This window comes from Cyprinus carpio, chromosome A8, assembly GCF_018340385.1.
Source record: "Cyprinus carpio isolate SPL01 chromosome A8, ASM1834038v1, whole genome shotgun sequence".
Classification (NCBI taxonomy): Eukaryota; Metazoa; Chordata; class Actinopteri; order Cypriniformes; family Cyprinidae; genus Cyprinus; species Cyprinus carpio.
This window is the reverse complement of record NC_056579.1, coordinates 11,518,193-11,545,615: the sequence shown is the minus strand read 5'-3', so window position 1 is coordinate 11,545,615 and position 27,423 is coordinate 11,518,193. Positions and strand designations below refer to the sequence as shown.

The following is a 27,423-nucleotide window of genomic DNA, read 5'->3' as shown; positions in this document are numbered from 1 at the left end:
CTATCAACTCAGAATTTGATAGGCTATTGTTGATATTCTGTAATATAGACTGACTTTGTGAGAGATGGAAAAGACTGGCTTTGCTTTTGGAAACACATTTTCAAAAAATCCCCCTCAAAAAGTGAGAAGGAAACTGGGCTGCACACAAATGCTGTTCTTGAATGACAGTAAGAGTGAATCCTAAATAAAACATAAATGTAAGTAAGTAATTTAATTTATAAAGGACATTTACACACAGCGCAAAACTGACCAAAGTGCTGTACAATGAATAACTAAAAAGACAATAAAAATAAAAACACATAGAATCAATAATCATAATTATAAATAATTATAAAACATGAATAAAAATAAAACCTTCAATATCAGGGCACACAAGACAGAGATACAGAAAACAAACAAACAGGATTACCAGGTTAGGGAACAAGGAAGGCCAAGGAATAAAAATTAGTTTTTAACCTGGATTTGAATGCAGCAATGGAGGGGGCAGATCTAACACAACACAATTGTAACAATTTATTCTAGAAAAACAGTTTGCTCCCATTGTATAAACAGATTTTATGTCAGTCAAATGATATAATAAATGACAATATTCCTCCTACACTGGAGAAATGCCCCTAACAAGTCTGATTAATTAGTCATCATTTACTAATGCAAATGAGCATGAATAAAATTAGACCTGCAGTGCTGGAGGAATCCTGTGCATGTGGAGGGGGTTGATGGAAGGCAATCAAGTATTTTGTGAAAAGGAGAAACACATCTGTTCAATAAGTGAGAGTTATTGGCGTAATTTGTTTATTCTAAATGCAAGCATGATTGCATTAGCCATAAACATGTAAAATAATGACAAGACTCCAAAACATTTTTCTTAATATGTTTTTTTGGGTGAGTTTATCAAATAAAGCTGAACTTTTATGCAGCTCTGAGTCCTTATACACTTAAACACACACACACTAAATAAATAAATACAATTAAATAAAACAGTATGTTTTACAATAAAATACTATTTCAGTCTTTCTACTTCAAAATTTTATGTTTAACTCAATGTGTTACTTGCCATTTTTCATAATTATTTGTGAAATTTACTAGCAGTGTCTGAGTAAAAAATTGTAAAAATTGTTTCTACACAAAAAACATTTTCAGTTTAATATAGTGATTGCAAAAGATTTTCATCAGCACATAATTACCTTTGGCCATATCATTAGTGTAGCTTGGACCGCCTTTCAGTAAATAACACATGACCAGAAATATATATCGCATGAGCTCTAGTTGAGGACTCCCATTCTATCTGTCAAATATAATAAAAAAAAAGAGGAGAGGAGGGATTGAGGACACAACAAAGGAGATGCACCAGAGATCAGTGGCTGATATAATGTATGGAAAAGCACACCATCTCATCATATATATTGCTGATGACCTTTCACCTGAAGATGTCCGCCTTATTCTATTCATGAATTAGATCTCGATTAAATTAAAATCATAGGTAAATAATGGCTGTAATTGTTTTCCATAAAATTAGATTATATTGAATTTCTCAGCAATATATATTTTACATGCTATATGTAAAACAAAATGCTAAAATGCAATCACAAGATCACAATATCCGAATCACAAATAAATCAGACACACACACGCACACAAAAACAAATAAAAAAAACAAACAAACAAACATAAAATAATGTTTTTTATTTTCTGCCTGATGTGGAATACATCTCTCCTCAAATGGACCCAATGCTGCGATCAACGCTGTGAAACCGCAGATTCCAGGTAAGAGAGTAACACTTCACTTATCAACAAATTCATCCACTGGACGGTTGGCTGTGGGGAGATGGGGGTCCCTGAGTAGGAAGTGGGGTGAAAGTAAAATCCATTGCTGGGCGACTGAATCATAGTTGCTATGGTGAACTTGAGTTGAGCAGCTGGTCCAATCAGCTGAGACATGTAGGGCAGAGTGGATCTCATACTGAAGAGAGTGATGTAGAAACACGTGGGAGGAAGAGAGAAGGATGGTGGGAAGAAGAGAGAGGGAGACTGGAAGTAAAAGAGAAGACTGACACAGTAAAAGAGGAAAAGAGGGAAGTATAAAATGATCAAACAGGATGAAAATAGGACAGCAATGAGGAAGATAGTGAGGACGGAAAAGCTAAATAATTAAAAAATAAAATAAGAAAATTATCTAGTCCAAAATATTCATATACTTTATTTTATACACATTAATTTTTATTTAAAAATTACATTTTAATTTAATTTAACATGTAGCCTATTCTTGTGTTCTCTTTTCAGGACATTTGATTATTTTTCATAATGTTATTTATTTATACAATTTATTAACTATGATATGTGGCCAAAACAATTGTTTGTTATTATTGTATGTTGCCTTTTCAATTTTTGCTGTTTTGTTTTAGCGTGTAGGCTATAATTTCCCGTAAAGTCAATACCTTGGGAGTTTTGACTCTTTGAATTGATGTAGGCGAGGCTTATTTATTTATATATTTAATTATAAATTTAAACGTCTTTTAATAATCCCTTAAAGAATATGGGGCTTCTTTGACCTCGACAGCAGGGTTAGAAATACATGACAGTAGAAGCAGGTGCAGGCAGTTACTTCAACTCAAAGGGCTTTCTCAGCTCTTATTCATCTACATTATCTTGACTCCTCGTCAGTGACAAAGGAGCTAAATCGCGCCCCTGCATTACCAAAGCCTCCCTGCTTGCATTTGTGGTGACGTCTTGTGGTGGAGAGGCCCCGGTCGCGCGGTGGGGTGGACGGGCCGCTGAAGAGCAGGGACGCACGGGATGAATGGTCCGGATGGTATTGTAATGCAAAGACAAAACTCCTCCCTTGCGCAGTGGAGAAGGAAGTAGGCCCAAAATATCGCTGCAGGGGAAGAATAAATAACCGTTTTCCTGTTTGAGCATTTATTCTGGATTTTACACATTTACAGTCGAAATGAGGGGGATTGAAAATGAGCTGAATTCAAGATGGTGAATGAAATTTAGCCTACTGCAGCAAACTGTCAGGTCCATGAAATTGCACGTGGGTTTAAAGTTCCTAAATATTCAAATCCCTTTTCACTTCCTATAGTCCCACTGGCTTTGATTTGTAGAAATTATGGGCCTATTTGTTCACGATTCACAATTTTTTACGATTTTATGGAAACTCTTGCGACCAAATTGCGCATCAAATATCCTACTGGACTCTGCAAGCAGAGTGCATGCATATTATGGATTTTCTAATTAAGGTTTGGGCCACCAATTAATATGTAGAGTATGTATTAGCTTATACTTTTAAAAAGTCATTTCAAACGTTTAACTACGAAAGTAAGATTACAAGGTGCAAAGTTGCAGAACGCGCGCGAAATCGCATTCATCGGTTACTATAGCAACAGCGCCACTACCGCACTTTGCTGCAATAAGTATCTAACATTTGCATAAAATCGATGGAAGCGGTCAATTTGAACTATAACTGTACTGTAGATTAAATTTTTTTAAATGTAAAGCATCCCTCCTTCCATGAAAGCTCAGAATCTGCATGCAGTGCAGGTTTGAGACGGTGGAGATTCTCGCTCCCCCTCTGGAAATAAATCAGACAGAAGTATGTGAAGGAAGTGATAAACCATCAGCTGACCGTGGCTGATATTGTTTAGAGTGCTTGGGGACATTTATTACACTAGCTGTGGTTATGAACAATTTTAGGAAGCTACAGCAACTCAGCTGAATGTGAAGGGCGCTAATGGCTCTCAGTCCTCCGAATGTCAGCCTCACTGGTTTTCAAGGGCATCGTACTGATGGGGATTTGGTTAACGGGAGGGGAGGGGGCTTTCGGTGCGGGTCATGACGTCACCATGTCCCGATGTAATCCTCTCGCGCTTGAGTCCTATCAGCAGAGGAGGGCGAGCGCGCGGGGACGCGAGGAAGCACTAATCTCTCCAGAAGGGATCAGCGCAACCAAGACGCAAACGAGGCCATTTAACACTGCAGCAGAAGACGATTACGATTAAAAACGGGATACAATCGGTGTATTTCATCGGTAAAAGGCAGGCGTGACCTCATTGCTGGTTGCGGGATGCAGGAGGGATACGGCGGCAGCTCAAAAGATGCTCGACGGAGAAAATGGAGCATCGTGTTTACGGGGGACAGTAGTGGTGCTTCAGTCATGTTGCATGTTTTGGCGGTGATATAATTTTAAACGAAGTTGGTTGGCAGCTTTTTGTAAAAGAGTTGATTGTGTATTTTGAGATTTTAAAAGTGTTTTGTTTACACTTCATGTAGTCTAAGGGATGCACTACTGCAGAGGTCAGCAAACTGAGTGAGAATCATAACAATGCGCGCCCTTCGGACGGATGCTACCTTCTTCATTGCTTTCATTCTGCTGCCTGTAATGCAATTCCTCGGTTTATTCGACAGCTATTAATTCATGATATGCCATACTTGGGCATTGACATTCTTTTTGAATTCCTAACCGTACTGTCACCGAGGCACAAAAATTCCAGAGAATCAAAAGAAGGGGGACAATACCCATGGCTGCTTGAATTGAGGCTGCAGAATCATATAGAGAGCAGCTCTTAAAGGGATTGAATGTAGGCCACTGGCCGGCCCGCTCTGCGCAATATATGCTTTGGCATTTGACAGTGTGTCACGCAAAATTGAAATAGGAAACAATGTAGAAACACTATTGTGATTATTATTTTGACGTTTTGTCGTCGTCGTGTTTTTAAAACGCATTACGACATCCCTCTTTGCGGTACTCTTTGAAGAGCAGCCTGCTCTGGCGTGCGCGCGTCATGGAGGGTGGTGACATGGGCCCGCCACTCTGCGTGTTCACGGCGGACCTTGATTTAATATCCATACAATTAAGGCACGCGGTGAATGCCAAGAGAGGGGCCTTAAAACGGCAAACCTGTATCGTTGATCAAAAGGAATGAGGAATGCGCACATCCAGAGTGAAGACTGCGCGGTGATTCTCGTAAAGGCAGAGCTGAACAGGAACTGAGGCCGCTTGGTTTGCAGACGCATGATAAGAATATTAATTTCGGGAGTTGACAGGAATGTGAAATTCCTCTTCTAATTCAAAGTATATTATTGTTTTATTTTGAACATCGCTAAAGTCTATTTCTACTAGTATATGAGGTCATTTTCATATAATAATGATAAAATTGATTTAAGACTATTTAATAGATGACTAATTCATAGAGTCCCATGATTTAATCAAGCCATGCAGTGTAAACATGAAGAATAGGGATTTGCTAATGTAGACATTACACTGCTTGAAGGAACCTTGAGCACAAACATTTATTAAAATGTCAGCTATATATTAATAGTTTCTGTGTACAAAAGAAATCTGGTTCCCATTGCAACACAGAAAAACCCCAGACAGTGCATGATGGAGGTCAGTATGGCTAGTCTGACATTACCTGGATCATCATGTTTTGAGTGTATACTTGTAAAAAATACTGCATTCAACTGAAATATATGGATTTGTTTAGATAAAATAAAAATAAAAAAATGGCATGATAAAGTCAGGAGGACATTATTGTATAACATTTAGAATAGGACTTTTCTTTTCAAATATCGTGTTCAATCTTTTAATGCCCATAGAGCATCTTCTACCAAGACCTGTCTCTTCCTTCCACACTTTCTTTGTTCACCTGTTAATAAACCCTTATTTCATGCAAATCTGTTTCATGTCTAGAAATCTTACTTCAAGTTTTTTTTTTTTTCTGGCCAGAACTCTTCTTTCTGTTAACTATGGGTAGAACAAGATGGCAGCCAGTCAATTCAGATGGCGCTGTACTCAGAGATTCGACTCTCATACAAGAGTGATAACATTTAATTTTGAGCTGTTTCAGTAATAAATTCAACATCTATTTTAATATTATTTATATGACCTTTAGGAAATCATATTGCTGTTTATATGTGCCAAACATGCCAAAGCCCTCTGCGTTTGACCACCATGTGCTGATGTAACTACTTTCATTGGCTGTTTATTTTAATGAATGATGTTCCATCTCAGCAGTCTAAACAAGTAGCAGGTGTGCACATAAATAAAACGGGCTACCATCTTTATACTATACAACCTTTACTGTATAAGGCTTATAGTACAATGCTTGTAGATAAAGAATGCTTGTTCTCTTCAACTCAACAATGAATGTTTAGGACAAGTTGGAGTGCATAAAATACTTTTTGCTCTAGTATCTGAATATCTAAAAATGACAGTTAACATCTTTAGAAATTTGATTACAGATGAACCATTTAACCTTTTCAAAATTTAGGCAAATCAAACATTTATGAAGCATTGGCGATTATATTGATATGATGAGGGAATTACAATATTTCCACATTTGTTATAATTAGCTCTATTTCAAAGCTTATTTTACAATTCTCAGAAGTGACAGTGCCATAAATACGTATCCTGTATAATTTTGAGACTCAAAAAATAAAAAAAATAACACAAATAACAAATATACGTCCATCATGTCTGAAAATTAAGCATGTTTATCCTGTGTGGTCATCAAAGGTCAACCAAATCCTCTCAGGTGGGTGCGAGTAGGTTAAAAAGTGATACAAAACTCTGTTTTGGGCACCTCTGTGCAAAAACAATCAGTAGAGTAACAACACAGACAGTATGCCCAACAAAACATGGCAGTAAAAAGAACACCTTCAAACAACAATTACACCATATAGTATTATTTTAATAATGAGCATGATCAAATCTAAGAATGTGATAGATAGTGACCTTCCAATACAATGCATATTCATTTCAGGGGTGACTTAAATGTTTGTCTTGTAACTTTTTTTTTTTTTTTTTTTAATATTTTTAGTATTTCATATATTTTCATGAATCTTTTGTTATATGACTATAGAAATCTGAAACCCTCGCACGGTTCAATTCCGCTCTCCCACACACAAACACACAAAACAGCAAGCAGGTCCTAAAAAATCACGCACAGAAACCATATACTCTTTTTTTGTTTGTTTGTTTGTTTTTCTTACTTTTAACAGTAATTTAGTAACATTAATTTTCAGGTTACACATTTGAGGCGTTCTTCGTTATTGTTATAATTATATGATCCTACGTTAAAGCTTAGCAATATACTGAGGACATGAGGGAGGAAAAAAAGCGATAAAATGACATCTGTTAAGAAAGGACAAAGAACAAAAAAAAAGGGTGATGCATCTAAAGTGATTTTTAAAATAAAAAGCAGTGAATTGCTACATCTCTCAGATTGGCTTAAAGAAACAGCGACCTCTGCTGGGCGGTGTTGGAACAGTAAGTAGTTACATTTCTGCTCTTTAAACATTAAGTGTGTACGTGAACGGTGTCTGAGCACTAGGCTCTGAACCGCAATGAAAACATTACTTTTGCTTTCCTTTTTTTGTTTTGTTTTTAGTCCAGCCAGTGACAATGTTGACTTCCCCTGGTTAAGGATGCATGGGATGTCGTCTCCCTGATAACGCTGTTTCAATTGAGGTATAGAACAGCCATTATTAAACGGTTTCCGTAGCTTTAAAATGTTAAGGCTCCAAGCAGGAAAAACAGAAAAGAAAAAACAAAACCTGTAACATAAGTGGCTCGTCACTGAACAAAAAAAGTCAAGTGTTACATAATTCAAAAAGTTTTTTTTTTTTTTTTTATAACATCATCTCATGTCAAGACACATGTCATTGTCCCTTCTATGCAGATGCACGATTCTCCACAAATGGGATTCAAACCACTCTGGATCTAAAGAACATAAAACTGGCCCATTACAGTCACTGATGCTGGAGATACCCCTTCCCCCCCACTCCCTTACCTCTGCCATATCACATGACTAACATACACTCCACCATCATCCCTGATACACACGCATACATACACACACAGAATACACTACCCACTCATTTAACCAACTCTGAAGGGCATGATGTGGAGCAGTGGGGCTGAAGAAACACAAATACAGGATGAAATAAAAGACTTGTGCAGATATCAGTTGGTCAAAGGGGGGAGGGAGGTGTATGAAAACAATACCAAACCACAGAAAAGAAAAGGACGAAAAAAAAAGAAAGAAACCAAAATGATGAGGCGACGTTGAGAGGTGCTAATCGACTTCAGCCCCCACAGGTGAAGCCGGAGGCGCAGAGGCTCGAGTCTGATGCTGGCTGAAGTCACCAGAATTAAATAGAAAAACATAATGATTGTTTATTTTTTTGAAATTTCATCTTGTGTCCTCTTTAAATTTAATTTTCAAATGGTCAGTCCTAAAACAACTGCTCATCATATGTAGGGGGCAGCCTTCTATTGTTTATTTCGGTTCTGGCGTTCCTGTGAGAGAAAGAGAAATGGAGGGAAAGTTACTTTGATGTACACAAAAACCAAAAACTATTTTCATTTCAAAATACTACCACTGCAGTCCAAGAATAAAAGGGCATCATTTTGTATTACTTTTAAATTCTCACACACAAGCCAGGGTTACCACAACTTTTCACCAATGAATTTCCTTTACTTGTACAGTTATTCATAATTTGGATCTTTAAAAACATTTACACTCATAAGGAGTGATTGTTTCATGTCACGCCAGATTCTAAGGCAATTTTCATGTCAAGAACAGGGCAGTACATTGTAAAAATGATTTTTCAAAGTTATAAATAAAACAAAGATTGTTTAACAAGAAAATATTATTTCAGTCTTTCTACTTCAATATTTCATGTTTAATTCAATGCATTACTTGCAGTTTCTTTGTAATTATGTGTGAAATTTACCAGCAATTTCTAAGTGAAAATTGTTTCACTACATTTTTTTTAAGTGTATCAGTTAAATAAAAATAGTAAAACCATTAATAAACATGGATAATTTACATACAGAAAGATGCAAAATTTCCTCTACACATTTTAATAAACAGTCTTTAGGGAATTTCCTAAGAATGTTGTATGTGATTCAAAAATAGAGTTTAACAAAATATCTTTTAAAGTCAAATGAGTGTTACAGGAGGAGCAAGATGAAAGTTAGCAATAAAAGATGCAATGCATAGCTAGTGAAATATTTTAGATTTGTGCATAAACAAAACATTCCAATCTTGGTCTAGAAAACACAATTTTTAATTTCTCTGACATTTCCAAATCTTCCATAACCATGTTAACCCTGGAAAACGATAAAAAAAAAAAAGAAAAAAAGAAGAGCTTACTTGATCAAGTCGGGATCGGTTCTGGAGAGGAGCAGGCTCTAGGTTCTGTCAGTGGAGATGAAAGAAAGAGATTAAAATCAATAATCAAAAACATCAGCACTCTCTTAAATTCTTGTTGAATAAAAATGTCAATAACTAGGCTAAATACTCAACATAAAACAAGGCCAAATTAACCATAACCAGTCAAAAGCATGAATAATTTACAGTGAATAAAACCACATTTCAAATGAGCAAACAAAGTGGAGCCACGTTTTAGCTTAATCTTACTGATAAAATAGAATTTTATTAGCAGCTTGATACTTGACTAAAGCAAGCGCATCACAGTATTAAAAAAACACCACTGGATGAAATTTTAAAGACAGAACAATGAAATAACTGAAGCATCAACAGCAAAAGCAAAGAGCATCAACCATTCCAAAAACAACTAGGCATCTATTAGTGATGTGACGATTCTCAAAATAATATTGAACTGTTCGGTACGTCATCCACAGTTCAATACACGCTTGTGAAATGTCCATGTTTTGCGTTTATATCATTTCTGTGCTGAGATGAGGAAATGCCTCCCTGCTTATAACGTACATTTGAAAAAGCAACACGCCAAACACCTTCCCTTGTAATGGCTTGCAATGAGAAGTGTTTCTAAACCGGTTGTCCAACAAAAAAAAGAGAACATTATAACTTGTTTGTACTTCACAACATCAGTCATGTGTTTGAAATAACTTAAGTTTGTCGATCTGATGTGGCTTCTTAGCACAAAATGAGTCAAAAAACAAAGGATTATAAGTAAAAAATTTATCATTAATAAAAAATCCAATACATATATAATAAAACAGATAAAGAAAATACCCAAGATGGCTTGAAGAACACATATAAAATAAATATTGTACAAGGCAAGTGTTTATTGTCCTCATGTTTCATCATTCAAAATTTTCTTTTTATTCGGTTACAGCGATAGCAATGCCTTTGTCCATTAGGGATTTCTTGGAATGTCATGAGTTCTATTACTTTTGTAATGCATTGTGGCTACCAGTATGAATGAAATTATGAATGACGTGTTTCTAGTGCTCAATAATGGCCAATCCATCCTATTTTTGGGCAAAAATAGGAAAATAATACCTCTTTGAAAAGAAATTTTAAGTAAATATATTATAATCCACATCTTTCTCCATCATGCAGATGTTCACAGGAAGTTTTTGTTGTCAATTTGCTTCAAAAATCACATTATAAATGGCAGAAAACACTCTGATGTGCCAAGCCATCAGAACCGAACCGAAAACTGTGGTTAAAAACCAAGGTATGTGTTGAACCGTGGGCTAACTGTATTGTGGCATCCCTAGTATCTATGATCTGTGGCATTTGTAATCAGCTGTAACCTTTACATTGGCAGTTTCAGTGACATGAACTGTAGCCTGAACCCTTCACATGCTGTTCAAAGTTCTTTGGTTAATCACTACTTATGGACATCCACCTCTAAACAGAAATATTTTCCTTCAGCATATGCATCTCTAAACCTTAATCTCATATAAAAAACACAATATCCACAACCATTAGCTAACATATACACATATCCCAATCATTAACTAACAATGCAGATATTGTTACGATATAAAAAAAAAAAAAGAAAAAAAAAAAAAAAATACCTTTCTTACCACCTCTTCCTCCTCCTGCCGTTTCTCGTAGTGTGAGAAGTCATCGAAGATGGAGGTGGTGTGTTTGTAGGTGGCGATGATCTTCAGCACCTGCTTGGCCTTCTCCAGAGGCACCTCCTGCGTGTCACGGGAGTTGGTCACGGGCTTGTTGTCATTGTTCTCTAGACGGATGTGCCTGAGCTGGCTGTTGGGCACGTCTTTAACAAACAGCCAGTCCACATCAAATTTGCCCTTCCACTTGTCCTGTGCCCAAACCCCAGCGCTGGTGCCGTAGTCTACAGGTGAGCGCATCTCTGCCACGCCGCAGAAGTGTCCGCTGCCGTTGACGCTGAACAGCAGATAGACAGGACCCTTGCCATTGATGGCGCGAAAGGCCGAATCCAGCCGCTTGTTACCGTGTTCCGTGCTGCACCAGATAGAGTACTTGATGGAGCGGTGGATGTCGTCCTCCGAGTAGCTCTTAATGATGAAAACCCGGCCATTTTTCAGGTTCCAATCAAAGTCCTTGGGATTGTAGCTGTGCGCCGCACGCAACTTTTCAAGGACCGGGTGGGATTCGATAGCACCGGAACCCGGAGGTCCGCCGCCACCACCGTTGCCGATCCCTCCACCGCTCGAAGAGCCACTACTGTCCATGCTGCCACCCCCACCATAAACAGGGTTACGGTTACGTGGGGCAATCCACCGGGTTTGAGGGGGAGGAGCAGGGGTATGGTTCTGGTAAGGCTGTGGAGGGGGCGGACCCTGCATCACCATTTGCTGAGCAAGTGATTGGGCAGACGGCATAGGGGGCTGAGGTGGGGGCGGGAGCCCGTGATGGTGAGGCGGTAGGTGACCCTGGGAGTGGAGTGGAGGCTGCTGCTGGTGGTGGGGCGGCAGTGGTGAGGCTACTTTAGTCACAGGCCCCTTATTATCCCAGGTGCCAATGTCCATGTTGTGTTTGATGGGTGGTGGGGGCAGGGTGCCTCCAGCCATGGGCATCCCCGGCTTGCTCTTCACTTTCAGTTGCTGAGGCTTGGCCGGTTTGCTCGCAATGGCTGCCCAGGATGTGGGTTTGGGAGGCGGCATCCCGATTGGAGTCCCGCCGTTACCTGTGGCCACAGCTGCCGCCACTTGCCCTCCACCAATCACAGAGCCCACCGTCTTCACTCCGGAACCACCTCCAGTCACATCACCGCCAATCTTCAACCCTACCATGCCCTGCTCTAAGCTATTCATACCTGGCGCCTTATTCAGGGTGTCGCTTGGGAAGCCTGTTTGCCCGTCGGGTACCAGGGTGCCACCTAATGAACTGGGCGGGTAACTGTAACTGCCCCCGTATGCAGAACTCTGAGTCTGCTGGCCCTGGGAGCCGCTCGTACCCCAGGCGGAAAATGCTGGGTTTTCAGGGAAAAAGTTAAAGCGGTGTGGATAGATGCTACTGCCCAGACCCCCTGGCTGTCCGAACACAGTGTCATGCATGAAGTGATGATCCCCATTGCTGAGGGGGGCATACGGAGTGAGGTACGGGATTGGTGGATCTCCGCCAGTGGACCAAGGGGCCTCGCTGAGGGGGTACGGGAACCCAATCGAGGGGGCATAGTAGCTAGACAGGTATGGGTCGGTCATTGATTGGTAACTGTTATTCTGAGGGAACAGAACAGAAATAGAGTTGTTAGAATTAATAATGAAACTAATAATGAAATAATAAAATAATAATGAAAACCTAATTGGTTAATATTAATTTCCCTTGCCGCAATTACAAGTTATTTCCTTTTTAAATGTATAGAAAAATTTCTCAGTGTAAAACCTAGTTAGTTATTATTATTCCTCTCTTCCTCATTAAACACAGCAGAACAGTTCTTTCAGAGACAAATGAAGTTATTCTACTTTAAAAATATACTGTTTTTACATGCACAAGCCTACAAGGACAACGCACTTGAAAAAAAGAACAAAAAAGCATATTCAGTATTTAGTTTTCTTAAAAATATCAAAAACATGCTTAAGCTGAGAAGCTAAATTTTAAAAACATAAGATTTTTTCAGACAACAATGCTGAATTAAATGTTTTTTCCTCCATTTCACACCCCAAGACAAATACAAAAACACATTTCTCACCGGATTAGACTGGCCAGTGAGGTATGGTTCAAAGTCATTGTCGTGGACCGTTTCCTTCTGATGAAGAGAGCCATTTTGCACTGAAATAAAGAATGAAGTTAAACCATTCAGACCTGTACATCTGATAACAAACACAAAGCACATGCTAAAACCAAGTCTTCTCTGTCTCTTGGAAGATATCACTTTACCAATGCTCTGCTATGCACATTTTAGACCTTCAACAAATGTTAAGCGACTACAGTAATGTGTATTTCACCACACCGATCTCAGTGAGTCATTCACCGCATGCTCTGACTACCACAATACTACAGACAGAGTCACAGATGAAGAGGAGCATCTAAAAATTACACAAAGCCAAAGGACAAAAATTCACAACTACAGTAGTTAATGCTACAGAATTATGAAGCATAATTTATTTAATGTGTTCAAAAGCCAAGCTCCCATTGCCAACTGATGTGTCAGAGTGGTGTTAATACAACAGGAGCAGGTCTGGACTCCAAAATGAGGTATATGGCTCCATCAGGTGATTGATTGAGCTCTCAGACAACATTATTTGAATGATATAAGAGCAACACAGCAACCAGGCCTTGATATAAGTCACAGAGAATAAATGCCCAAATTTGACTTAACAGCCATAGCCAAGGCATTAATAATGATAAAATTGGACTTAATGTAAATTAAAGGGATACTCCATCCCAAAATGAAAATTGTCATTAATCACTCACCCCCATATCATTCCAAACCCATAAAAGCTTTGTTCATCTTCCGAACACAATTTAAGATATTTTGGATGAAAACAGGGAGGCTTGAGACTGTCCCATAGACTGCCAAATAAATAACAGAGTCAAGGTCCAGAAAAGATATGAAAAGCATCGTCAGAATAGTCCATCTGCCATCAGTGGTTCAACCGTAACATTATGAAGCGACCAGAATACTTTTTGTACACGAAGAAAACAAAAATAATGACTTTATTCAACAATTCCTCTCCTCTCTGTCTCTCCAAATCAGCGTAGACCATTTTGACAAATATGACTAGTACGGAAGTGGTTTACGCTCTTCTGTGTCAGCCGCGCCACAAGGATACGGTTTTTTACGTGTATTTACGCTTTGGTTTGAAAGCAAACAGTGCATCGGCGCAGCGCGGCTGACACAGAAGAGCATACGCCATGGAGAGACACAGAGGAGAGACTCAGAGGAGAGGAATTGTTGAATAAAGTCGTTATTTTTGTTTTCTTCGTGTACAAAAAGTATTCTCTTCACTTCATAACGTTACAGCTGAATCACTGATGGCAGATGGACTATTCTGACGATGCTTTTCATACTTTCCTGGACCTTGACACTGTTATTTATTTGGCAGTCCATAAGAGAGTCACAAGCCTCCCGGTTTTCATCCAAAATATCTTAAATTGTGTTCCGAATACGAACAAAGCTTTTACAGGTTTCGAACGACATGGGGGTAAGTGATTAATGACAAAATTTTCATTTTACGGTGGAGTAACTCTTTAAAGAGAGTATTAAAGAGATCTATATTATAAAACAAACTCACCTTTAGCGTCTTGCCCTTTGGATGTCTTCCCATTCAGTGGGTGATCAGAGGTGGATAAAAGAACAAGATAAAACATTAACACCTTTAAATTGTTGTTTTAAACACGAGCTCTTCGTGTTTAACATGTAAATAACTACACAACGTTTCATGCTCCTAATCCACATCGACTCCATCAGAGCATCACCAATAAATCAAATTCACTATCAGCAGTCGCTCGCTATTCGTTATTAAATAGAAACGAGGGCTTAAGTTGATATTTATTTAGTCAATCAAGGAATTGACGTTCACACATTTCCTCGACCACGCAGAAAACTGGTTATAACTCTCGGTAGCTGATGAGAGAGATTGTACTAAATTAAGTTTTATCCTGATGGTACACATTTTGCGATGTGTCGAACGGAAATGTCTGTTTGGAGCGAAAAATGCGATGTAATATTCAATTACACAAGTGGAGAGAGAGAGAAAAAAATGCTAGCTCGTTAGCCATCGCGCTTGTGTGAAGCAAGCAGAGGCAGATGCCCGTAACATCTTCGCAGCAGCGGCGGAGGCTGCACGCGCATTCCCTGCTCCTCCTAAAGGCCTTCGCGACGCCGTGCCACTCCAACCTACCTGTGGGTCAATACTGGTGGCAGACATAATTCATCAAGAGGGCCTCTTTAGATTCAGCAAGAGTCTTGCAAAGAAACAGAAGCAGCAGCGAGGGTGTTCGGCGTAACCCGAAGACCGTGGGTTCCTCTCGGCTCCGTGCAGGCTGAACTGCGCTTTTTTCAGCAAGTTCCACGACTTGAATTCCGGCGATCCGGTCCTCTCGAGTGCACTAAAAGTCCAGCCTGAGGATGTTTCCGAGAGGATCAGAGGCTCAGCGGTTTTGGGGTTTAATCCAACGCTGTCACACGCCGAGTGTAAATTTATTTCAAAGTGTATATATATATTTTTTTTTCCCTCCTCCTAGCCCGCAGTTATTGTGCACCTCTGTTCACTTCCGCCCAATGGCCGCTCCATCCGGGATCTGCGCGGAGGGACTGACGCCACATGGACCGGGTGGCCATGCGGAGGTGACCAACCTGAGAAAATTGGGAAAAAATTTATCACTGCGTAAATGTCTTGTTAATCTTAGTAAAAAACTATTTCATGTTTGTTCTTCCTTCTAATAATTGCCTAAAGAAATTTAAAGTGTAGTATACTAAGGTACTAAATGAGAGTGCTGTATATTTGGCATTGTAATTTTACGTATAATTATTTTTATCTTTATAGTATAAATAATTTTTAAAAATAAAAACAGAAAATATAGAATATGCTTTCATGTAATGAAAACTAGCTGATTCCTCTTCTTGTTCTTAAAAACTTCATTCATTCATCATTCACCACAGTATATGTTTGTCAGAGGACCTGTCACATTAGTTTAAATATTGAATGGGTTTGTGTTTAATTTAGACAAAAAGAAGTGACTATCACAAACCATCCAGTATAGATAATAAAATATTAAAAACATTATACTTTTTAATTAATACTATAATGGAGTTTCAGCTGGTCCTTTCCTTTAGTTTATTTTCATATATTCATAAATAGACGAATACATACATTTCACACCAGTTGTTGTTGACAAGCTTGATTACTTTTTCTTCAAGCTGTAGTAAACCATTTGCCTGGGAAGATGAAAAATGTACTTCTTTTTTAAAAGCTTGTAGGCTTAATTTAGTTTAATTATAAGCCATGCCAGCATACCTTTATCATTTACAATTTCAATGTTAAAAGAATGTCATTAACAAGCACTGAGAATCTTGTATCAGCCAAACCTCATGCTGATAAAAGGCATTCAAGGTAGCTCATTTATATTTAGATCTAACTATTGATCTTAGTCAGAGATGGGTGGGATGGGGGTCTTTCTGTTTAATAAGTTTGCAGTATACTAACTATAGGTGACTGGAACCCTGCAGGGAGCAGCTCTTTTTTTAACATAACACACATTTCACAGATAATGTAAGATAATAAAAGAGCTTCACTGATGAGATGCTTTTGCTGAATTTCCTAAAGTTAAATTTATCAGGTGTTTTCAGCTTGAAATTGATTCAAAATGAGAGGGAACATGTTGGATTTGGATTCTGAAGGCTTTTGTTGTCCACAGGAAAACAAAATATTATATCACATAGCACATAATAATCTGGGTGTGCTTACTTATCAAGATCATTAGCAGGCAGACTGATACTTTTTATAGTTAAAATTTGGTAGGCCTATGTATTGTAGAAGGCTACAACGAACCGTTGCCATCAACAGATTCAACTTGCGCTTGTCTAATACCACTAGGTGTCAGTGTAATGTGAGTCAATTGGGGAACTTCGTCGATTACATATCAAAACTCATTGACACAGAGACTAATTTTCCTATAAAACTGATGCATTTATAATACAGTGTTAAGTAAATGCTGTATTATTTACATTTACAAAATGAGGTTTGATGTTTCATATGTGTTACAACGTTTCTGTTTTCTCTGGGCCATTAAGACACAGACCAGCACATGCAGGTTTTATACAGGTACTATATCCTATATACACTCACACAAATATGGCTTGTGTTACTGATAGTAAAATAGACTGATGTTGATCATTAACATTTAACAGCATTTTGTGTGTAATGACATGAGTGCATGTGAAGCAATTCATCCTTCTTCATTTAATCTCCACTATTAAACCATTAAACTGAGATCTTTACAATGTTTAAAATATACAAAATATAACATTTGAACTGTAAAATTAGAACGGTAAGTAAAAGTGTTTTGCAGAAGAATCATATCCTGACATTAAAATAAATATGTATTCATAAAAGCATGTGAGGTTCACTGCTGTATCCTTTAGCTTTGGATGAATAGTTATACAGATGCCTTGTGACTTGCTATTTGTTCATTGGTTGAGTTCAATGTGTCATTAGGCAAAATAATAACAATAAAACACACATACACATACCTTTGAATTTTCATGTTCACATTCACATCACTCTTATTTTCTTACATTTTGTGTAGTGTCATGTTTAAACATATAAATAATTGGGATTCCATCCAATCCAGTCCATTCTGAGAATGGTTAATGTTCCTTTCTTCCATCTATTTCCCTTCTCAATGTTTCTTTTCTCTCTCTGGAGATGTTGATGAGATCTGGACACTGTTACTTATACAAATCTGAAAAGTAACACAATGCAGATAAAAATTAGATTCACATGAAGTAACAATATCAGTCGTTTAGGAAGATGAATAAGAGCCAGCAAAACAGACAAAAATAAACACTTTTAAAGGTAAAAGCTAAAAATTATTTTACGAACATGTGTCTTCCTCTTCATTGAAGATGTTGACAACATAGCAGGCAAATACAAATCCCAGGGCCTACAAACAAACAAACAAAGCAACAGATTCAGTAAAGTCATGTACAAGTACATTTTTTTATGAGTGTTTCTGAATTTCTGTATTGGTGTATATATGGATGTATCACAGAAAAATCTAAGCCGAAGTGTTGTGTTCTTGTTAAAATTTAAATATGTAATTTTTCAACATTATTACAGTTGCCTACTTATTTGTAGGTAACAAAAACCTGTGCCTGACACAGCAGCATAGCTGGAAGACATGTTCAGGAAACCTGTTTGAAAACAATCATTATTTCTGCACACTACAGTTTTAACAGATAATGACTTTTTCAGTTTTAGGGTCTTACAGAAATGAACAGTTGCAGGACGCTGTGCATAACTTCGATGTACTGATACTCTAATACACAGCCCAGCTCTGAGACCAGAGCAGGACTTTCCAGATGCTGCCATCTAGTGGTTTGGAGGTTTCTGTTCTCACAGCCTGGACCGTTGTCCTTCCACCATGAACGATAAGACGAAAGTCCCAGTGACATATAATCACTGTCCTAAAAGAGCACAGCACAGAAATGCCTAAATATTCTTAATTTCAATTTCATGGCTTTGTAAACATTATTTAATTTAATGCTGTAGTACTGAGGAAACATAGTGTAAGTTTAAAATGGTGTTTAATCCTGTTCATCTGTGGTATGTAAGCCTATACCCACAGTGATGATATCATTTCATACCAAAGGCATGAATGCACTAGACTGACCCATAGGAGCAATGGGACACTTTACCTTTGAAAGCCCTCCAAGATCTAGATAAAGGCAACAGATGAAGACATTCCAAGTCACCCAAAACACAGTCCAAACTATATACTAAGAGAAAAGGAAAGAACATAATTACAATGGTCATCAGGACTCCACATCTACTTAACTTTGACAAACAAAAATCCATATCTATGTAAACAACCAAATTACTGCATTAGGCTGTACATATACATACATACATACATACACACACACATATATATATATATATATATATATATATATTTACCCTGGACCACAAAACCAGTCTTAAGTGTCAATTAAGAAATTGAAATTGAGATTTATACATCATCAGCTTTCCATTGATGTATGGTTTGTTAGAATAGGACAATATTTTGCAGAGATACAATTATCTGAAAATCTGGAATCTGAGGGTGCAAAAAAATTTAAATACTGAGAAAATCGCCTTTAAAATTGTCCAAATGAAGTTCTTAGCAATGCATATTACTAATCAAAAATTAAGTTTTGATATATATTTACAGTAGGAAATGTACAAAATATCTTCATGAAACATGATCTTTACTTAATATCCTACTGATTTTTGGCATAAATGAAAATGTATAATTTTGACCCATTCAATGTTTTTTTGGCTATTGCTAAAAATTTACCCCAGCAACTTAAGACTGGTTTTGTGATCCAGGGTCACATATTATATTTGCTCACCAGAGTTGCGTTAATTTAATCAATAATATATTAAACAGTAATATTGTGAAATATTATTACACTTTGAAATAATACTCATGTGATGGCTAAGCTGAATTTTCTTCAGTGTGATCCTTCAGAAAACCAGTATGCTGATTTGGTGCTTAAGAAACATAATAATAATATTACGTTGAAAACAGTTGTTCTGCTCAATATTTTTGTGGAAACTGAGATACATTTTTTTTTTCAGATTTTTCAGGAATTTTTTTGATAAACAGTAAGTTCAAAAGAACAGAATTTGTAACAATCTGTTATAAACACTACTGTCACTTTTGATCAGTTTAGTGCATTCTTGCTAGATTAAAACATTCATATCTTTAAAGGGGTCATATGATGTTGCTAAAAAGAACATTATTTTGTGTATTTGGTGTAATGAAATGTGTTTATGCGGTTAAAGGTTCAAAAAACACATTATTTTCCACATACTGTACGTTATTGTTTCACATACTGTACATTATTGTTTCTACAAAGCCCTTTTGTCTGAAAAGCGAGGTGTGCTCTGATTCGTCAGCTATCCAGTGCATTGTGATTGGCCGAATGCCTCAAGCGTGTGACGGAAATGTTACCCCCCTTGAAATAAAACCCATTACAAAGGAGGCATTTGTTGCATCCAGTGGGGACATAATTACGGATAATAATGACTTATACTGTGTTTTTACGCGTTGCGTTGCGTTGCATTGCATCGCACCACGTAAACATAAAACCATGTCTGCATTGTGATCAGAGAAACGACAAACAACAAGTGCTACTCTACACCATTGGTTCTCAATTCCAGTCCTTGCTTCCCCCAGCTCTGCATATTTTGCATGTCTCTCTTTGTTAACACACCTGATTCAGATAATCAGCCAATTAGAAGTGAGCTCCTTAAAAGAACTGTGTTCCTATTGACATGGTCCCTACACAATGTTCATTGCCTCCTACTCCCTGAGCAGGGGAAATCTGTTGACTTCACTTCGGAACATTCATTCACGGATTTGCGCAGCACAACGTCTTCACGCATGGATAAGTGTGACATCATATACCTCTGTAAATAAATAGAATTTAAATTCACATCTCGCACACTTCAATACACTTTAAATGGAACATATACGTTCGCTTCGAACTGGAATCATGGTGGAATATCCTGTGCTGAATATTTGGGTTGAACTGTTCTGGAACAAAGTTGTAAATACAACTTAACCACTGATTTCTAGTTGTGTCCTCTTTTGGAAGGCCAAACAAAATATTTTCGCTTTCACAATGAAGAAGCGTCTCCATGACATGGCGCTGGCGGCGACAGCAAGAATAAAAGTTACGGCTTCTTTCTTTGCGTGAACATTTGGGCAGCGTTATGCAAATCTTCCCACATCATGACATAGACGTGGGGGCATGTTTAAATGAGGCGTTTTAGGGGTGCGTGCTAACTTTTATAAAGAACATCTCTTTGGGTTTGAGACTTTAGTCTTTGCAACTTTAGGGATCTTATCTATTCACAAACAGCTTGTAACACTCCAAAGAGAAAGGAAAACTTGAAATCGCATCATATGACCCCTTTAAAAAATAAAAACTTGCTAAACCCAAACTTTTGAACAGTATTTGTTTATTCATTTATTTTTTTAAATAAGGAAATCAATACATTTAATCATATTAATCAATTAAAAATGTATTATTGAATTTTATACATTTATTTTAATAAAAACATTTTTATTTTAATACATTTAGGTATTTTTGTCATCTTTTTATATTTAATGCCAGTATTATATAAATTAAGTATAAATAATGTATTTTTATAAATAACTTATAGGTAATAAGTTATATTGTATATTTAATAAAACAAGTTTTATTAAATGTAATATTATTTAACATACCTATCAAAGTTCAACAGTTATAAAAAAAAATGTTATGAGGTAAATACAGTACATACCAAAACTACATAGCAGGGCTTATACTGGACTGTTCCAAACAAGCCCAATATCACCACAATGACGTGCAGGAAGTTGACAAGGATGGGCGCCCACTGGTAACCTAGAAAGTCAAACAACTGTCTCTCCACAGCAGTGATCTAGAGAAAAAAGACAGAGAGTATGATATGATCAAGATCTCTACACATTGTTAAAACAATAAAACCACCAGCTACTTCGCATCTACACAACCAAAAAACACCCTCATGCTGCCCCAAACACAATAATGATGGAGACCCCATCTCTCTTTCCCAGAGACACACAATCAAAACCCCCACCTCTGTTCCACATGCTGGCTTTTTACTTAGGGTTGCCAGGGTAACAAAGCCAATGGGGTGCAAAGCTTGTGACAGAGAAACAGAGAGAGCGAGGTTGAGAAATAGAAAAGGAGGGCAGGAGGGAGAAAGGGTGAGCAATAGGAGATGAGGGCTCTCCTTGGAGGTCAGAGGCTCAGTGAGGGGAGATGTATGATTCAGATGGGTGTGCTGGGTGTGGGGGATGCTGCTCCTCTCATAAAGCTTCACTGCAGCAGTCATAAACCCTCTCTCTGCCACTAAGCACCCATCCCCCATACAATCTCTCTCTGTATGCCATAATGCTGCTGTGTACCAGCTGTTCCCAGAGGTTCCACCTCAAATCAACCATTCGTAGCTTCACCATGTATTCACCACAGTCCCCATCCGCTGTGTTCCAACATGAAGTGAGTTGACTTTAATGAGCCAAACATAAAACAGTGAGATTTTTCACAGATACTTGTCAAGGAGAGCCACTGGGTATCACAATTTTATGTTTTATTTCGGTCTGTTTCTCATACAAAAACTATGGCTTCAGAAGAATATATTTTCAACATTGAAAGCTTTCGTTTTTTTATAATTGGGCAGAAAATAGCATGGAAACCATGATGAGCTATCCGATCATGCAGCATATATCCATCCTGGTAAATCTAATCCATAAAAGTGAAACAGTCTCCAACTCATTTAAAATATTTTAAAGGAAATATGAAACCACCATTATAGACAGCAACAGTGGCTGAACCTGCTGATATAGTTGACATGAAGGATGAAGGTTCAGCCAGGACTTATAGGTGCCAAAATATTACACAAAATTGGACATGGTATGGCAGACATACAGCAGACCTCTCTTCTTCTATTCACTGGCAGTAAAAGGTGTGAAATACTGAATTGAATTTGCTAAACCGATTAAACCATACAGCTATATTTTCTTTCTGAGCCACCCTGAGATCAAATATACCAACTGTAAATACTAATATCTGCATGCTTCTGTTCTGCGCTGTCCCACTGAATCTTCATCATTTATTTAGAAGTTGACAGTATTTTTTTTAAAGGTCAAGGCTGAGTTAATCTACTGAAATCATAGACCAAATGTAATGTCATACCAGATAAATAATATATAATGCTCATTAAAATATATATATATATATATATATATATATATATATATATATATATATATATAACTGGATAAGCATCTTCACTCTCTATTTCTTACATACACATTCACACAGTTGATAGGAAAGAAAGGAAATGTTAGGAAAGACAGAAAAGCTAAGGTTAGACCAAAGTTAAAAGCCATAAAGGTTAAGCAGAATAACAACAGGGATGTAGGTCACTGTCTCTAAACACAAGTGCAACTACTTAACTGAGATGACAAGATGAATCCAATATATCACTTTGTGAGAGGAAAAAAGGATTCTCACACACCAAGTGCTATCAATGAGCTAAAAATGCATTAAACACATTAAATTGCACACAAACATTTCTCGGTAACACAATGCACAGTTGACATATCGCTCGTTTTATGACTTATCTTATGTCTGCAGTTAAAATACAGCTACATAGCAAAAAAAATGTTGCAGTAGCATGGATGGATTATGAATATTTTCAAAATTATTTGAGAAAAATTATGGTGCAATACCAGCAAAACAATTCAGAACTGAGACACATGACAGAGTAACACATTACAGTAAATATAGAATACAAAAATATCAAAATAAGAATGAGACAAAAGAACAACAAATGTTTCCAAATGAGCAAAGCTATAAATACACTATGTGCACAATAAACACAGTAGCTATTCAAAATATACTATAGACCTAATGTATTATTTGCACTTCAGTTCTCATTGTACTCTTATTACAAATAAATGGTCTAATTTTGAGTATCTTTCACAGTAATTAGCCTACTTTTTTATAATAGTCCCATAACTGCCCAAGAGTGTTTGAGCAGCCATATTCTGACGAGGTAAACAAACGCTTCCAATATACAAAAAACTGTATGTACAATTATTGCCTATGTTATAAATGAAAAACTTGACTTCTTTCAAACAATGGACTATTTAAAAGACTGCAGGGTTTAACTTGAGATGTTCAGAAACTCGTCTAGAAGTTCATATTACAACGTAAAATTTCATAAAGTTTTTTTTTTTTTTTTTATCAGACAGATTAATAAATGCGATACAAAAGACGCTTGTTTTTCTATGACGCACTTACCAGCTGAAGAGCGCAGAAGAACATCAACACACTCCTCCCCGAGCAGCAGCCCATCTTCACTATCTCTCCGGTATACACGTAATACTCAAAATGGTAAATAAAACAGATTCATTTTTGAGGTAGCCAGTTTATTAGCGGTATTTTTCAGCAGGCTATGCTTCCTTCACAATGGGCTGTGATCGTAGCTGTACATAGCGCAGAGGGTTAAAAACAATAAGAAGCGGTAGGCGGGGGTAAAGAGGGTGTGATCGGGGGGTAAATAAAATGGGGTGTTTCCTATATAACAGCCAATTAGACCTATCTCATAACAGCCGCCACCTCCCGATGCGCTGTCGAGAGGGAGCGGCAGGTGGAGCACTGCACTAGCGGCTGGAAGAGTTGGGAAATGGTTAGATTTACATTCCATAGAAATCAAGATCTGACTACCATTAACGCTTCTGGGTTGTTTTGTTTAAAATGCTCAGTTATGCAGTAGCATGTTCTTTGCAGCTAAACTTTTACCAAACAAAAACCATCTTAAGCTGATCAGGTTGGTGTGTTGTTTGGGAACTTTTTTTTTCTGTATGGCCCCAGAATTAACCAGCTGAGTACTTGCTGACCAAACTGGAAGACCAGCTCCTACCTGGCAAGACCAGCAACCAGCTGTTGGTTTAAAGCAGGGGGCAACAGCTTTTACATATAGCCTAAACTTTGCTTGTTGTTTTTCAGAGGCAAGTTTAAGGTTAATGATTTTGTAGAAACCCAAGCTTACCGCAGGGTAATTCATTACAATGGGGGTAAAACTCAGGAAGGTTATGGTTAGTAGTTTTTTTTCCTGTGACGTGTAGCAAAGTATGGTGTCCCATATACTTGGAATTTGTGCTCTGCATTTCGCCCATCCACACACAGCAGTGAGTAGTGAACACACACACCGTGAACACACGCCTGGAGCAGTGGGCAGCAATTTTTGCTGTGGCACATGGGAAGCAGTTGGGGGTTCTGTGCCTTGCTCAAGGGTCGCACCTCAGTTGTGGTATTGAATGTGGAAGAGAGCACTGGTCATTTACTACCCCTACAATCCCTGCTAGTACCAAGACTCGAACCTGCAACCTTTGGGTTACAAGGGTTACAACCATTATGACATGATTGCCCATTTATAGCATAACGTCCGAGTTGCTCATTTTCATTCAGTGTAAAGGAATGGTAACCATGGATGTAAAGCAACGCAAGATATTTTTTTGTGTGCAGTGCCTTCAATTTCAGCCTGTTGCTCACATAATTGTTGTTATGCAAATTCAAAAGACCTATAATGAACAAGTCTTGTTCTTGGTGCCTTTTTTGAGTTTCCCAACAACTTTCATTGTATGGAAGAGAGTAACTTGGACATTCTGCTTCTGGACGTCTTCTTCTGTATTCCACAGAACAAAATAATAAAGTCATAAGGGTGTGGAACAACAATGATGAAAGAATTTCTTTGTAATCCCTTTACTTACCTGAGCAAACACTGAAAACTCAGCACACACAAACACAAACATTGGAACATCATATATGCAGAACCGTATGTGTTATCTACACATTAGCTTTCCATAGGATTTGTGTGTAAATGTTTTTGAGCATGGGCTCCTAAGCATTTGTGTGTGTGTGTTTTCTACATTTAGAGTAATTAAGATGTCAGCACTGAGGTTGCATTTTTCATAATTTGGATGCCCCCCTACTTGACTAGCTCCTGCAGTGCCCAGCCATGTTCAGCACATATCACCCACCTGAACACAGCTGCTTGCTGCAGTGAGTATACGCTAGCTGGCACGGTCCGAAGTCCCACAGATGGTTGATTAACAGCAGGGTGCAGTGGTTTAGATCTGTGAGTCTCAGTATGTGCTGATAAACAAATTTACTATCTTTAGAGAGAGCTGTAGGTTTGATTGGTGGGTTGGCATCTAGAACATGTTTGTGAATCTCCTTTTGAGCCTATGTCTCTGTGTGTTTGTATATAGATTCTTGTTATCTAGTTTGTAACATGAAGGTTTGTAAGTTGATTAAATGTACAAAATCATGAAAAACATACTATCTGACATGAAATGAACTGTTCCTGTTGTGCAAATTAAACTAACATTAAAATTAACCATTTATACAGCATGAAACACAAACTACTTAAAAATAGATATTATTTATATTGGCACTGATGGTTCCATTAAAGGGATACTCCACCCCAAAATGAAAATTTTGTCATTAATCAATTATCTCCATGTCGTTCCAAACCTGTAAAAGATTCGTTCATCTTCGGAACACAATTTTAAATATTTTGGATGAAAACCGGGAGGCCTGTGACTGTCTCGTAGACTGCCAAGTAAATAACAATGTCAAGGTCCATAAAAGATATTAAAGTCGTCGTCAGAATACTCCATCTGCAATCAGATGTGCAATCTGGGTTATAGCAAGCGACGGGAACACTTTTTGTAAGCGAAGAGCATACGCAGCATATGGTGAAATGGAGAGACACAGAGGAGACTGTTGACAAAGGAATAGTTAAATAAAGTTGAATAAAGTCATTATTTTTGTTTTCTTTGCTTACAAAAAGTGTTCCCGTCACTTCATATAACTCAGATTGCACGTCTGATGGCAGATGGAGTATTCTGACGACGACTTTCATACCTTTTATGGACCTTGACATTGTTATTTACTTGGCAGTCTATGGAACAGTCACAGGACTCCCGGTTTTCATCCAAAATATCTTAAATTGTGTTCTGATGATGAACAAAGCTTTTATGGGTTCGGAATGACATGGGGGTAAGTGATTAATGACAAAAATTTTATTTTGGGGTGGAGTATCCCTTTAAGAATCTTTAACATGCATGCAAATTTTTAGATTGTATGTATTTTCATAATGGAGAAGTGTTCTCTAGATTATTCAAATGGTCTTCACACTTCTTTTAATGGTTCTTAAAATTCTTTTAATGGCTCTTTTAAGAACTGTTCACTGAAAGGCTTTTTGGGAACCCACAAATGTGTTCTCGCTGCAAAAACCCTCTTTTGGAACCTTTAATTTTAAGACTGTAATTGTTGATTATATTGGTCAAATATTGTTAAAACTGAACTATTTAATCCTGTTACCCAAATTATTGTAGTAAGAATTATGAAAAATATATATATCATTAATAAAACATGTTTATCAATACCTATAAATTACATTTTTATTTTTTAATATAAATGTTGTCTAGAAACTAATTTTCGTTGTTGTTGTATAATTCATTTTATAATGTCATCCATAAACACCATGGTGAAAAAAAAGTTCAAATTATATTAAAGTGTCATGATACGATCATATGTGAAAATGGTTATTACTTATATACACTGGTGGCAAAAAGTTTTGAACAATACAGATTTTTTTTAATGTTTTAAAGAGGTTTATTATGCTTATTATTTGATCAAAAATACAGTATGAACAGTAATATTATGAAATATTTGTTATTAATATTACTGATTTTACAGTATTTTTGATTAGATAAATGTAGCCTTGGTGAGCAAGTGAGACTTCACTTAATTCAGACTTTGTGAGACTTTCAAAAGCATTAAAAATCTGAATTATTCCAAACTTTTGGCCGTCAGGGTACATATATAATAAAAGTAGAATGATACTATTACTTTCTTTAGTTCACACACTGGCTGTCATTCCCAAAGTGTCCG

The 27,423-nt window shown here is 37.3% G+C and overlaps 2 protein-coding genes across 3 annotated transcripts; both read right to left on the bottom strand.

Moving 5' to 3' along the window:
* Positions 1-6,668: 6,668 nt before the first annotated feature.
* Positions 6,669-15,511, bottom strand: LOC109095288 (YTH domain-containing family protein 1-like). 2 transcript variants are annotated; one of them, XM_042762177.1, is made up of 6 exons: positions 15,059-15,511; positions 14,450-14,474; positions 12,904-12,983; positions 10,808-12,433; positions 9,159-9,203; positions 6,669-8,299 (listed from the first exon to the last, which is right to left on the bottom strand). In XM_042762177.1, exons 1-6 carry the CDS (start codon positions 15,083-15,085, stop codon positions 8,273-8,275), a joined length of 1,830 nt encoding a protein of 609 aa, XP_042618111.1. In that variant the 5' UTR covers positions 15,086-15,511; the 3' UTR covers positions 6,669-8,272. The 2 variants fall into 2 exon arrangements, with proteins under 2 accessions (XP_042618111.1, XP_042618110.1); XM_042762176.1 differs by having other exon boundaries at positions 10,799-12,433; positions 15,059-15,486.
* Positions 15,512-16,530: 1,019 nt separating this feature from the next.
* On the bottom strand, positions 16,531-24,004 carry LOC109095289 (sodium/potassium-transporting ATPase subunit beta-1-interacting protein 3-like). Its single transcript, XM_019108992.2, has 6 exons — positions 23,761-24,004; positions 21,215-21,352; positions 18,577-18,657; positions 18,148-18,345; positions 17,762-17,822; positions 16,531-17,621 (listed from the first exon to the last, which is right to left on the bottom strand). The coding sequence occupies exons 1-6, from the start codon at positions 23,812-23,814 to the stop codon at positions 17,608-17,610; spliced, it is 546 nt and encodes a 181-aa protein (XP_018964537.1). The 5' UTR covers positions 23,815-24,004; the 3' UTR covers positions 16,531-17,607.
* Between the last annotated feature and the right edge of the window lie 3,419 nt (positions 24,005-27,423).